The following is a 14,092-nucleotide window of genomic DNA, read 5'->3' on the forward strand; positions in this document are numbered from 1 at the left end:
AAGCTACACTAAAATAACGAACAGTACATTCATCTCTATACATGCAATGGAATAAGGGAATACCCAACTTATGGCGACTATTGATCCTTCCACTTACCAAAATCCTTGTAGTTACCGTGCAAAGTTCTGAAAAACGCTTTTCCTGGGATATCCAAGCTGGAATTCACCAACTGCAACTCGTTGGTACTGACAACATCAAAAATGTTATAAATTCCTCCGATGATCTCCTCATTGACGACACTCTTGAAGTTGTACTTCAACGCCAAGTAGATGTAGTTAATGAGCAACAATGGCACATGCTTTCTCAAGGCTCTCTTTGCCAAAGCAGTGGACGAATTTAGCGAATGTCTTAGCTGTTCTCTGGACATGGTAGTTACTGATGGCTCACACAAGTTGGACAACAATCTCGAATACGCGGAGGCAGCCTCGGTGTTGGTGTTCAAATAATTGTCAGTTTTGGCTGACAAGGGCATTAATAAAGCAACGAACGAGTTGATGATGATGTGGTGACGAGACGAAAGTTTGTAACGATGGAACAACAAGACGTGGGACATCACCTGAGTGGTCTGAATGTACAACTCGACTGTTTGTGGTTCTGTGAAGCTGTTGACGGAAAGCAAAGCTCCGTACTTGGCCATCAATGTGACTAGGGATTCAATTCCATACTGGTTGAAAAGCCATGTCATGTCACTAAGACTAGTTTTCAAGGTGGTCAAAATGAGAGCGTGTGACTCGTAGCTCATACTGTCGAAGTTAGAGAGGAACTTGGAAAGCACCTGGCTGAGCATTTTGTGGGTGAAAATGTATTCTTTCTTGGTGGACCTGATGAAACAGCAAAGAATTGGAATAAACTCCTGATGGCCAGGTTCGAGATAGAAAGAATGGGAGACAAAGTCGAACGCATACTCGAGCTCTTGCTCGTTCAATGTGCCCAAGTACTTCTCCAAGTCTTCTGTTATTTCAGTCTTTGGGGTGTATAATGTGAAGAAAAGACTGAGAATATAGAGCGAGTCCTTGGGAGTAGAAACCTTGCAAATCAACCTGAACAAGCTGTGTTTAATTTCTGGGGCATCGTCCATCTTTTCTACCTTCGTTCCTACTTGTTTTACCAAGCTCAAAATGGCACTATTCTCAATTTCGGACTTCGGTATGAGCAATGTGCTCAAAAGCCACTGGATAGATTCCTTGTCGATTTTTGGTTCCGATACTCTGTGGACAATAGCCTCTTTCACGCTGGAGTAGAATTTGGAGATTAAGTTTTTCAAGGTAGTTTTCAAGGATTCATTGCTAATGGTGTCCATATCAAGCGAAGAAATAATGACAAATGCAGCTTGTAACACCAACGATTCCTTATTCTTTTTAGGAGAGAACTTGGAAAGATCTTTGTCGAGTTTGCTCAAAGAGTCGTTGATATAGGTTTCGTGTTCTTGGACATTGATTTGCTGCAAATGATAGACCCAGATCAATTTGATGATTTCGAATGAAGATGGCTTGGATTCACTGACAGAGGATTCTAGCAATTTCAATCCAGATTTGAAATCCATCTCCAATTTGGATTTGAAGGATGGAGATTTCAACAAATGAAGAATAGCCTTTCTCGAGATGATGTTACACTCAGAATCCTTGGTACTGATGGCTATCTTGTAGAGGAGTTCCATGGTTGACTTCTTCAAGGATCTATCGTAGCACTGGATTGGAATTAATTGAATTAATTCGATCAATGAGGAGTCCTTTTCGACCAAAGTGTTCAAGTGCTTAATCACGGTGGATGCTAACTTTTTCTGTTCGTACAATATCTCGGCCTGTTGGAGGTATTCTCTGAGACTATCCAAAGAGAGGTTGGCAAAGATCAACTCAGCAAACTGAGATAATAATTCCGGAGTAAAGAATTGCTCAATGATAATTATCCATCTGTTCAACACAAACGGTATGTATGAAGGTTCTTTCTTAATTAATTTGACAAAATTGGCCATTATAGAATCGAGCTTGGAATTTTTTGCACCCAATTCGACCAATCTGAATGTGCAGTAGTAGTAGTAAATGGATTTACCCTCCAAGTTATCACTGATTAAGGACGAGTCGTACAAACACGACAAGTAGTATCTGAGCTCCCAGAATTCTTCTTTGTTAGTGCTGATAAACGCTTTGTTTTCCACGAACAAGTCTTTGACTGCCTCTGCCTTGGATTTGGCACAAGTTATGAGTCCCTTGGAGATGGATGTCATTAAGGGAACGAGCAATTCAGGCTTTGAAGAGTAACTCTGGAACAACTCTGCAACGAGCTTGGCCAACTGACTGGCAGAAAAGTCATCCACAGTAGCAGCCACCAATGATATAAACGCTGGGTCTTTCCACTGGGACGAAACCTCGATTGCTGACGTCCAGACGGTGGAATAGAACTGGCTCAATTCTCTTCCTTTCAAGTATGAATGTAAAATGCTTTTTCCGATTCTGAGCTGAAGTTGTTGGTCGCAGGCGGAAGAGGCATGGCTGATGACCTGGTGGGCATATTTGATAGTGAGTTCGATATCCAAATCGAGGAGATAGATAATTAATGTCCAGTCGATGGCTGTGGATGCTGCGAGCTTGTCGTCGAACTCACTGGTGTAGATTTTCTGGAAGAACTCCGAGGACAAAGACTTGTTCACCCTGGTGAGTCTCTCCAATAATGCTGGCGAAAGACCTCTGAATTTCTCGGTGGAGGTTATGGAAATAAACAAATCTTCGCAGATGCCCAAGTCCTTGGAAGAAAGGTTATCCACACACATTTCGAACAACTCGGAGATTTGCTTCTCCTCCAAGAGCAGGGAAGCATCCTTCAAAAGCTGGTCCACGTTGGCTTTCAAGTGGCCTATCATTTCCGGGAGGAAGAGGCCCTGGATGAGGGTGGCTGTGAAGAGGTCTTTCGAGGCCAGGTCGTGGCTGGAAGCCGTGATGAACCGCAAGAGCCCAGGTACACACTCCTGGATGAACCTAGAGTACGACTTTTTGGTCACGGTGTGGTTGATGCTGAGGTTGGGCAATTGATACAACTCGTTGATGAGCACAGACCATCTTGAAACGAACTCTCCCGGAAACTGGGCTCCATTGACAGCCTGCAAGTAGTGCTTCAACAACGATGTAGCAGCAGCCTCTTCGATGTCGATGTAGTGCTCGTGTTTGACCAAGGCAATGAAGTCGAACATGGCCGTCCAGAGCTGGAGGTCCTGCGATGCGTTGATAACAGCCACCACAGCGTCCACCAACTTGGCACGCTTGAACATCTTGCTCCGTGTGGGGCTGGAGGCTGCCGCCGTCCATGATTTGGAGAACAATCTCCAGTAGTCGGGGTGGAGCTTCCAGGACTTGAAAGCCAGAGAGTCGTTGGCACGATCACATAGAAGCTCGAGGACGAACCCAGACTTGTTGGGGAGAAAGACGGAGGTTTGGCCGTCGAGCAACGAGTTGGCCCTGGCGAGGATCTCCGCTAGCGACCCCTTGGACCGGAGAAACTTGGTGATAGACTCGGCAGACATCGTGGTGTAGTGCTCATCGTGAAAGTGAAAAATGAGAAGAGATGGTGCGCGCAGGACTGGAGGTGATGGGGGAGGATGGAGAGGGAGGATAGAGGAGATGGGAGGGGGACGGAAGGGGAGAATGCAGTACACTAGTTCTTTTAATCTGCTCTTAAGGTCTCTCAGTAGACCCTTAAATTTCTCTTTATGATCTCTGTGATTTTTCAATACACTCTTGATTCGATCTATCAGATCAATTTTATTGTATTATCTTTACAATCACTCAATACTATTACACCTACACTCTTAATGGTCTCCATAGAATCATTCAACGCTAACACCAATAATAGTCTCCATATATTTACTCAATGCTCACTACTTTTTATACCTCTGATGGCCTCTTTATAGTCACCAAAGTCCAGGTCATCTCTATCTATGAGATGTGCAATGTATTCAACGACTTACATACTCATCTGTTTCTCTCGATGTCTCCAATGGTCTGTTCGTGAGCCCTATATCCTTTCAGGCCTCTAGTTCTTTTTTGCCCTTTGCTCTATTCTCCATTATCCACTCAATGATCCCGTCATGGTGACAATTCCTCTAGGCCTTTACCCCCTTCCACATCCGTACTACTCACTACAGCCATATCACTCGGCAACGCCTCGTTTATTACTATTAATACAATGTATCTTATTCAATCGACACTAGGCCTTATACAAATGCTAAGCCCTCTAGATCAACAAGGTCTCGATCTTGTCCTTGATACCGTAGATTTGGTTCTTGATGGAAGAGGCGTCGTTGGTGGTGACAGAAGCAGCAATCACTGGTCTGGAAACACCACAGGCTCTGCCCAAAGCAGCCTTGGATGGAACAAACACGTATGGAACGTTCTTGTCTTCACACAACAATGGCAAGTGCAACAAGATCTCGATGGGCTCGGTGTCGGCAGCCATGATGATGAACTCGGAGATACCTCTGTTCAAGGTCTTGGTGGCCTCGTTGGCACCCTTCTTCAACTGTCTCAAGTTCTGAGACTGTTGGACAACGTCCAAGATCTGTTGGGTAAGAGCTGAGTCAGCTAATGGGAAGGCTTTTGGGTTTGGGGCAGACATGTTCGGTTCCTTGCAATAGCTCGCCAGTAAGGTGTAGATATGAGATGAGGAATTTTTCGCCTTATATCATCTCATCCCGCCAGCGCCTGGGTGGCGGCCCTACGTTTACGCGCACCGAGCGTACGCACGGTCCCGCGCGCCTGCACACACCGCCCGCCAATTTGCCCCGGCGAAAACAACTCCAAAACTTTTCTCTTACTGGTAGATAGCCTGAACTTGCTGATTGAACGTCAATTCAACTCATCAATCGATCCATCCGTCTGAATCCATCTTCCTCGCATCATGTCCGATTTATGGTACGTACCTGGCGCAATTTGCGTTGGCGCTGGCGCTGGCGCTTATCTACGTCGAGATAAGCAAACGTGGTGGCTGGAAGAATAGTGGAGGTAGCAGGGAGTAGCAGGAAGTATAGCATCAATGCATCGTGGTGGTTGTGGCTGTGGTTGTGGTGCTGTCCGTGCTGCTGCTGCTGCCCGTGCTGCTGCTGCTTCTGCCAGCTAGCCGCTACCGATAGCCGCTACTGCCAGGTAGTCACTTCCAGCTAAACTTCTTCCGGCTAGCCATCTCACTGCCATGCTGCCACTACAACAACAGCCTGCTTCCAGCTAGTGGCCCCTTCCAGCTAGCCGCCACTGCCCAACACCTACTAACCTTTAGTCCCGTCTATGCTCCATTCTTTGGTTCCATCGGCTGTGCCGCCGCCATTGTGTTCACCTGTTTCGGTGCTTCCTACGGTACTGCTAAGTCTGGTGTCGGTATCTGTGCCACCTGTGTCACCAGACCTGACTTGTTGGTGAAGAACATTGTTCCAGTCATTATGGCCGGTATCATTGCCATTTACGGTTTGGTTGTGTCCGTGTTGGTCTCCGACTCCTTGAAGCAACAACAAGCCTTGTACACCGGGTTCATCCAATTGGGTGCCGGTTTGTCTGTTGGTTTGTCTGGTTTGGCTGCCGGTTTCGCCATCGGTATTGTTGGTGACGCTGGTGTCAGAGGTACCGCCCAACAACCAAGATTGTTCGTCGGAATGATTTTGATCTTGATTTTCGCCGAAGTCTTGGGTTTGTACGGTTTGATTGTCGCCTTGTTGTTGAACTCTAAGACCAGTGATGCCATCTGTTAAACAGGAATCACCCCTCCAGTGCACTTTAGATTATCGGTGTAGGTAGGCTCTGTCTATCCTGGTCTGTTTGAGTTTTTCTCAAGGTACATCATCAAAATCTGTTGAGACATTCCCTCCCATATTTTTTTAATTCATTATCATCTACTGATGTTTCTTGTCGATTTATAAAAATATAAGTAACTAATAAAATTACCTATATACATTACTTGATATAAACTTGTCCAATCTTGGAAATGATTTCATTACGAAGCACCTTGACCAATTCGTCCGTGGTCTCAGGAATCTTCTTGCCATTCGTCGTCACTTTCTTTCTCCAGTCGTAGCTGGTGGTTTCTTCTTCAATATGGTTGATAGAATATTTGTATAACGCATCCCCTTCCTTGATCTCGTCCTTGGTGGTTTGAAGCTCGTATGAATCAATTAATTCGATGATCATGATCAAGTCTGGAAGGTGAAACTTCTCGTCCTGGCTGGTCAAAAACGGTAAAATTTGACTCAATAATAACGGATAGAATTTCTTTGGCAAATGATTGAATCTCAACAAATGTATCAATGAGGACAATTGATTCATGGATGCTGATGTGCCATCAACTGACAATCTGGATAGGCTGGATCTGGATTCTGCTAATGATGTGAAGAACTTGTATAATACCGCGTATGGCGCAAGACACTGTCTTATCACAGGGTCCACCTCGAATGAGTCGTCAATTTCTCCACCAACGATGTTATTTATGAGTTCGTCATTGGACGGCCTGTTGTTAACAACACTATCCTGGAAAATCAAGTCCCACACGATATAGTGAATCTTTTTTATTCCTTCGTTGAAACCATTGAACGAGTCTCCATCGTAACTCTTGACAAATAAGTCGAGAGACTCGTAGATTAAACCTTCCTCTAAGGACTTGATACCATAATTGTAATAAAGTTGTTTGGATAAAGGAATGAGATTCAATTTGGCACAGATTGTTAGCACCCATTCCAAATCATCATTAGTCTTGCAGTGGAATTTGGGCAAGAATGATTCAATGACCTTTTTGGCGGTCAAATGGGAAGATTTTGAGGTCGAAATGTCTTCGTTGAGAAGCAAGCCTATTCCGATGGGAACCAAGTCGTGGACATTCAAGCATTCATAAGCCTGCACAGTCAAGAAGTATTCGGAAATGGTTCTCTTGTCAAGAATCGCTTGAAAATTGTTCACATCGGTATTGACATTGTAGTAGTTCTTAAGCAAACCCTTGAGCTCCAACAACTTAGCAACACACGCAGAAGTGATTGGGTCAAGTTCGTATAAATACCTCAATACCTTAAGAAAGTTTTCTTCGATAATGTTGACGAAGCAAGCCTCGACCAATTCATTCTCGTCGAGTTCTTCAACTTCTTCGTCGTAGTATGCAGGGGGCTTTTCATCTATGGCAAGCTTGAAATATTCTTCATATAAGACTTTGTCATCTCTGACTTGAAATAAGGCCAAGGCCACGTAAAGTTCGTACCAATCCTCACAAAAGTTGGAGATGGTTTTTGGCAACCCCGTGATGACACAGGCTAAATCATGAATTTGTCTTGCAATTGTGACGTGCTCAGCACTGGTGATACCCGCACTTCTCTTACTTAAACCGTCTCTGAACTCGCACGCCTTGAGTTTCCACTTTTCAAATTGTCCTTTGAGTGAGAAGTTTGTATAGTTTGAAATTAATTCGTGGAAGTCTGAGATAATGGAGTGGATTTCGATTTGGCCTTCTGTCTCTTTACCGTCACCTCCTGCCTCTATGCCCTCACCTTCTGCCTTTTGAATGTCTTCAATCAATTCCTGATACCGGGATCCTTTCAAAACTTCGTCTGCTTGTTCAAACAATCCTCTGGTCAAGAGCTGGCTCATGAGCTTGAGCCAGAAAAGTGGATGCAAGTAAGGTTTGGGGGTCTCAATCATTATGGAGGTGATGATCTCGTCGTCAGGCTTGTAATCGTACATATTGATCCATCTGACCAATAACTCGGGCTTTCTGTTAGCCTCTCCGTAGAACCAATTGGCTTTGAGACACTCCAATATGATCGCCAAGTTCTGGAGCTGGGCATGGATTTCAGGCTTGGTGTCTGTGATATCCTCGAGCAAGCTATTCAAGTGGTGGATTATGGAGTCCAAGGCCAGGTTGATTATGCTTTCTGCCTTGGTGCTTGCTCCCGTGTCTCCAGCACTGGTAATTACGCCAATTGGCTCCTGCTGGGGCTGCTCGAGCTCGATCCTGGTGACTTTTTGCTTTGTCAATCCTTCTATCACTTTATACATAGCATTGGTGTATTTCACGTATGCCCTGGAGTAGCTGTCTGTGAGCTCCAAGCTGTTGTCGTACTTGATGGGGTCAAACTGGAACTCGATCTCGGCACTGCTGTCGGAGCTCAACCAGTCCTGTAGCGGGATGTAGAGTTTATGGCTGTTGAACAAGTCCTCGGGTCCCGCAGACTGGCCTTTAGAACGGGCACGCGACGAGCTGGAGGACTCGGAGATGGCTTCTGTCTCCAGCGACGACGAAACCTCGTCGTCGGGGATCTCAAGCATGTCTATGTCGTCGAATTTGTCGCCCATGGTGATGCTGCTGGCGGATGGCATCTACAGTTGTGTTTATATGTTAGAAAAAATGAGACGCGGTCGTGCGCGCTGCTCAATTGTGATATTGGAGCGTATAGGCTACGGATTCGTAGTAGAGTTTTCGCAACAACCCCATACTCGCACAGGTGTTTTTGTACTTCCGGGACTGGAGCGCCAGCGACGGGAGCATCAATGCCCTGGCTATGCTTCTGATGTCCACTGCACCAAAAGCATCCATCCGTTCCGGGTTACCACTGGCATCTACTGGTGCTTTCCAGTCAAACCTGGCCCCATTGTAGACTGAAGAAATATTCTCCAACTCGTTTGCGCACTCGCTGATGGCGTGGGCATCTTTGGGAGTGTTGCAGAAGGCCACCTTGAAGATGCCTCCGTTGACAGTCCCTACTATGGCCACGTCTGTGGTCAAGGAGGTTGCTGGCTGCTTGTCATATTGGTGGGGCTCCTTGCGCGCAGGAACGGCCTTGATAACGTTGATTTGGTCCCCTAAATTGAAGCAGGCTACTTGGTGGTTATCCTTGATCACCGACAAGTTTCCGAACGAATCGCCCACCACTATTAGCCTGGGAATGTGCTGGTGCCCTGGGTGCAGAATGTCCAACGCAGTGATGAAATGGTGGCGATACTTGAAAATCATCTGTGCAAACGAAATCTCATCCAAATCCTTCACGTAGACACCGTCCCTTACGTCCGCATAGTATATAGGTCCGTCGTCGTCCCACACTGCATGCGCCACAGGATACACGGGACACTGACTGATACTCTCCTCGGCCAACTCCCAGGTGAAGCTGGTTTCCGATCTTCTTTCACACCGCACCATGTAATTGAAAGCGCCCGACACACTCAATCGAAAGTAAGGCGAGTCGTTGTGAACCAACCGCATAGACTGCATGGACGAGACATTGCCATCGAATCTGCTCTGGGCAATCAACTCAAGCTTCTGGTTCCGTATTGTGAACACAATTATAGGGGCCTGTCTATTGCTTGCTAGCACGAAAACCAAGGCTTGATTATTCTCTTCATCATATATTGCCAAAAGATCAACCAACTCTACTGCATCTGGGAAAGTGTACTCATTTAGTAGGCTCATCGTGTGATTGTCCACTAATTGCAAAAATGTTCCTTTTTTTGTATTCGAAACCGTAGATTTCGATTCATGGCAGATTAGTACCGAATATTGATTCGAAATATATTCCTCATTGTCTGATTTGCTCTCGGGTACCTGTACCGATCGAGTGATTAAATAAGGACAATCATATGCCCTTTTGAACAAGCTTTCACCTATCTGTGGTAGTTTCTGCACTACCACTTTGCTTCTGTAAAGACAAACCAAACTACTTTCATCAAGAAGTTTTATTTTGTCAAATTGCAATCCGTTCAACTTAAATGGAATATAAAAGCCCAGTACAGCTTCAGTATTCAATCTCCAAACATCTTTCATGTCATGTACTACCAATGTTCTTCCCAGTGTCAAAACTTTTAAAGATGTGTCACTTAATTTCAAAATCTCAGAATCAATCAACTGCAACTTCTTAGATGCACTAAATCGATACTGGTAGATTCTCCCATAACTGTCCAGATTGAAGATAAACCATCTCGAATCGTTGACTACGAGAGCTAAATCGTGAGAGTGCTCGATAAGTTTAGACGAGTAGAGCACTTGAAAAGTATTATCCAATACACCTAAAATTGTTGGCCCATCTGTCTCTAAAACCCACGAATAACACCCATTATCAGTTTCCGTAATTCGCAATTTCTTGATCACTGCCCCAGTATCAAATAGGTCAATTATGCTGGTCTTATCCCTGGCAATTATATTCAGGCCACTGGTATACACAATAAGGTTCGGGTGTAGTATCTTACCCGCAGATACATTCTCGAAAAACAACCCAGCAATGCCACTTGTTGTTAATTCAAGATCTTCTTTGGTTTCTATTGTAATCGCTTGCTGTGTAACATTTGGCAAATCCTTTTCATAGCTGATTTGACCATCATACTTGAATAACTTACGATTTCTGGAGTCTGATATTACGAACAGATCTGATCCCAGAATCTCGAGATCAAGAGGGATGGAGAGGCCCTTCAAATCATACTCTGCCTCAAGGTTGCAGCCACCATTTGTGCTAATATATTTAGATAGTTCACTTCCTTCATACCCTCCTTGGCACGTCATAATGTTCCATTCGTTGTTATCATCAATGATATCAAAGTCCAAAATTGGGGGAGAAGACTCCAAAAATGAGGAAACGTATATGTTGGGAGTTTTAGGAGAGATCTGGAATAAAATCGATTTAGCGTGCCTGGAAACTTGTAGAAAATGATTATCAGTAATATGGAAAAGGCCCCCTTCCAAAGGAATTGTAGATTTCCCCAATTGAATGAAGTCAAACCTCTTAAAAATCACCATTCGAGACTCTGACTCTAATTCTATGTTGATAAGATACGTCATGCCACTGTTCGATACTATCAATGTTCTGGTATCATCGATTACAGTGTAGGAGCAAAATGACTCACTAAAAAGTTGGGGATACTTTGAAAGGTCCTTGGTTATCACATCTGCCTCAGAATTAATCGATAGTGAGTCTTCTGCGCTGTTATGGAGTGCCAAAACAGAGCCCAGTTTTCCAAAGTAAAAAAGACGAATTCCCGTTAGAACCAAGAGTCCCCCAAAATTGGTGGGTATTATGCAAGATGGAGGCACACTAAACTCCCTGAATTGGGTATCCAACACAATATGATCATCTTGTATAAGGTAGTATCGTAATGAGTAATTGAAATTAAAGTCTCTGTAGAGAAGAGCAATGCTATTTTTCTGAAGGGATACCATTTTCAGCACTACCAAAGAACCTATTGATATTGTGCTAAATGTCCACTTGCGTTCGTTTATATTGATGGGTGTTCCGGTTCTCTTTCGTTTTGCTTTGTTAGACTCCTCTTGTACGAAAAGATGAACATAGCCCTGGAAACAGTGTAGCACGAGTCGCTTTGTCTCACCCTCATCTTCCAAGGCCACAAGGATTGGCTTAGAGTCGATTGCTTGCTGGTGCCCTTTTGGATCCAACTTCATTATCTCTTTCTTGATGTACCCCCCACCTTCTTTAGCCAGTACAACTGCAAGGGTGTAAGTAGTATCAAAAGTTACTAACACATCTTCATCATTGATTCGAGCATGGACCATTGAATTTATAGTAGCTCCGTGGATCTTGAAGCACTCGTTTAGGCTGGGCAGCTGAGTATCCACTCCATAGAAGGACAAATGATCCAAGCGGGAGAGGACTAGGAAGGTGGCTCGCCCAATTGTAGCATAAACCGAAGCGTTGGTCGCAATAGGTTCTTTGATGGGTGATATCACACAAAGATCTGTATCATAGTCAAAGTCGTTCGAGGGATCCTCGATCATGATGGCTATAGAGCTTTACGCTGAGAAGTCAGAACATTTGAAGTTAGCGATGGAATCTGGAGAAGCACGCGGTGCGACTGAATGCCAGATTTCGGATTAGACTAAGATGCCTTGGAAAGAGAACGATAGTAACTTAACTGTGCCTGTTGATACGAGGAACAAGTAGGGCCTTCCTTTGCTGGACGATATTTCGAAAGTATGTAGTTCCAAAGGATATACCTGTAGTGTTAGTTGGTGCCTTCAACATAATCCCTTTTTACCAAAATTTTGCAATACTTGAAGAAAACTCAGGCTTACTATCCAAAAAATTAACTGATAAACTTCTTGTTCCTATGCAAACATATCAGCAAACTAGAACATACAACCCGCTAAGAAAGATTAATGAAAGAACAGGTCAGGGTGAAAGGCTCTGGCTAGAAAGACTAAGCTTTACCCTTCTACCCCAATTCTATAGAAGACAGACCAAACTTATTAAACACAGGGAAAGTTTACACTAGGACTGCGTACGACTGGTTGGACACCAATAGGAAATGATGGTGGTTTTGTATTCTGCAAGGTGACTTTGATAAATAGAGAGTGTGGCATAATATTCCCAATTCAGTGTACCGATTGCAAAAATGGGTATCGCAGGTGGTACAAGTACTACTACACTATACGGATTCTATTCGTTTTTAATACCAGAATTTCCGAAAATCTATTAAATTCAGATAAAGTCAGGATTTCCACTCCAGGTTTCTTTGAAAGTCAATGGAATCTAGTTTCACGGCTGTGCGGCTTGAGGCTAGTCACAATGCCGGTAATCTTTTGGGAATTTGAGAGTTTGTTAAGTTTGAATTAACAACAGAGTTCTTTATTCCTTGAATATTTGCGAGCTATAAACTTCGGGTGGTGAATGGCACGATGGCCACGCTTTCAGTACTTGTAGAGTCACCAAATCAAAATAATATTACCTATGATTTCTCTTGCAGAAGTAGCCAATCAACTGAATTCTTACATGACTCTCAAAGTCTTATTGTGGGGGGATCGTATTTTAACCAATTACTTCCCAACGGCATACAAAACTATGTAACAAGCTTCAATCGCTTCAAAAAATTTCTTCTGATAAACAAGGCAAAACCTCTACTACCAACATTAAAACTCTGGGACTATACAGTGATTAATAAGATTCCTGTTGTTATGTTGATTGTGGCATCGGCGATTTAGGCCTGTGTGTAATCATAGTGGCAAAGCTTATGTTATCTCACTGAAACGCTAGGGCGGCAATCACTGCTTTGGTTAATCCACCACCAGTGTCACCAAGGCAGGAAACGGTACTGGTACTGCTATCATTTTACCCTATCTCTACCACTGCCATGGTCCAAAAGTGAATTAGTTCGAGCAAAAATCCATAAATATTACAAGGGGCTCATAGCTTACTCACTCCATGCAAGATGACCGAATCCACTGAGATTTATAGTAATTATCGAAGGTCTTTAATCTATTAATTGAATGCTAAAATACAGAAAAAGGAAAATGAATTGCCGAAATTTAAAAGCACCATTAGAATGCAAACAATGCAAACAATGCAAATAAGAGCTTAGAAGCTTGAGGTCTTGATGCCCATCCCTCATAGCTAGAAATCGAAGGTATGTATGCCGATTCCGAATCACTTGTGTCGCTCTTGGTGGAAACCATAGTAGTTGTTGGGTTGCCATCTGGTCCTGGGGTAGGAACCGCAGGAATTAAAGTGATACTTGTACTAGAACCGGTGGAAAGATTGCTTGGTGTAGGAAGCAAAGTAACGCTTGTTAACTCAACAGTACTAACTGGAATACCATGGTCTCCCCCAGATTTAGAGGGAGAGACAGAAGAAATAGACGTTTCTTCAGAATGTGTTGCGGATGGAACCGAAGATGAAGAAGGAATAATTGAATTTGAAACGAGGCTTGAAGAATGAACCGTAAGGGAAAATGACGAAGTCGTAGTCAAAAGAATTGAAGATGACGAAAGAGTACCGACACCACTAGAAACTTCTATGGAACTAGAGTTCCAAGGAAGTCTTCTAGAACTGCTAGAAGTTAAGGTGACGGAAGAGCTTTGGGTGTTGGTTGAAACTGGTACTTCGATAATCAAAGTGTCAACACCATCACTGCCGGTGGCAGTGGTAGAGGTAGTGAAACTACCAGTCCATTGAGAAGTAACAGTAATACTAGATTTTGGAGCTGGAGTTTCAATCACGACAGTGTTGACTCCATCAGTACCAGTTCTAGTAACGGTAGTGGTGAAAGAACCAGTCCAACCTTCAGTAGTAGTAGCAGTACGTTGAACTGGAGTTTCAATCACGACAGTGTTGATTCCATCAGTACCGGTTCTAGTAACGGT

The 14,092-nt window shown here is 43.9% G+C and overlaps 6 protein-coding genes across 6 annotated transcripts; 1 reads left to right on the top strand and 5 right to left on the bottom strand.

Annotated features, from left to right (window-relative positions):
- Positions 1-77: 77 nt before the first annotated feature.
- Positions 78-3,521, bottom strand: CANTADRAFT_52044 (uncharacterized protein; the record flags this gene model as incomplete). The annotated part of the gene is made up of 1 exon (XM_020210026.1): positions 78-3,521. A coding segment is annotated over one exon (3,444 nt), but the record flags the coding sequence as incomplete, so codon positions are not given.
- A 704-nt stretch (positions 3,522-4,225) lies between these two features.
- CANTADRAFT_22253 (RNA binding protein) lies at positions 4,226-4,606 on the bottom strand (the record flags this gene model as incomplete). The annotated part of the gene is made up of 1 exon (XM_020206799.1): positions 4,226-4,606. The coding sequence occupies one exon, from the start codon at positions 4,604-4,606 to the stop codon at positions 4,226-4,228; it is 381 nt and encodes a 126-aa protein (XP_020064645.1).
- Positions 4,607-4,888: 282 nt separating this feature from the next.
- CUP5 (H(+)-transporting V0 sector ATPase subunit c) lies at positions 4,889-5,729 on the top strand (the record flags this gene model as incomplete). The annotated part of the gene is made up of 2 exons (XM_020211716.1): positions 4,889-4,902; positions 5,264-5,729. 2 exons carry the CDS (start codon positions 4,889-4,891, stop codon positions 5,727-5,729), a joined length of 480 nt encoding a protein of 159 aa, XP_020064646.1.
- A 202-nt stretch (positions 5,730-5,931) lies between these two features.
- On the bottom strand, positions 5,932-8,310 carry NUP85 (Nup85p; the record flags this gene model as incomplete). The annotated part of the gene is made up of 2 exons (XM_020210041.1): positions 5,932-7,463; positions 7,506-8,310. The coding sequence occupies 2 exons, from the start codon at positions 8,308-8,310 to the stop codon at positions 5,932-5,934; spliced, it is 2,337 nt and encodes a 778-aa protein (XP_020064647.1).
- Positions 8,263-11,762, bottom strand: CANTADRAFT_261846 (uncharacterized protein). Its single transcript, XM_020207680.1, has one exon. The coding sequence runs from the start codon at positions 11,729-11,731 to the stop codon at positions 8,387-8,389; it is 3,345 nt and encodes a 1,114-aa protein (XP_020064648.1). The 5' UTR covers positions 11,732-11,762; the 3' UTR covers positions 8,263-8,386.
- A 1,508-nt stretch (positions 11,763-13,270) lies between these two features.
- CANTADRAFT_6641 (uncharacterized protein) lies at positions 13,271-14,080 on the bottom strand (the record flags this gene model as incomplete). The annotated part of the gene is made up of 1 exon (XM_020210932.1): positions 13,271-14,080. A coding segment is annotated over one exon (810 nt), but the record flags the coding sequence as incomplete, so codon positions are not given.
- Positions 14,081-14,092: the final 12 nt, after the last annotated feature.

This window comes from Suhomyces tanzawaensis, assembly GCF_001661415.1.
Source record: "Suhomyces tanzawaensis NRRL Y-17324 unplaced genomic scaffold CANTAscaffold_4, whole genome shotgun sequence".
NCBI classification, from domain to species: Eukaryota; Fungi; Ascomycota; class Pichiomycetes; order Serinales; family Debaryomycetaceae; genus Suhomyces; species Suhomyces tanzawaensis.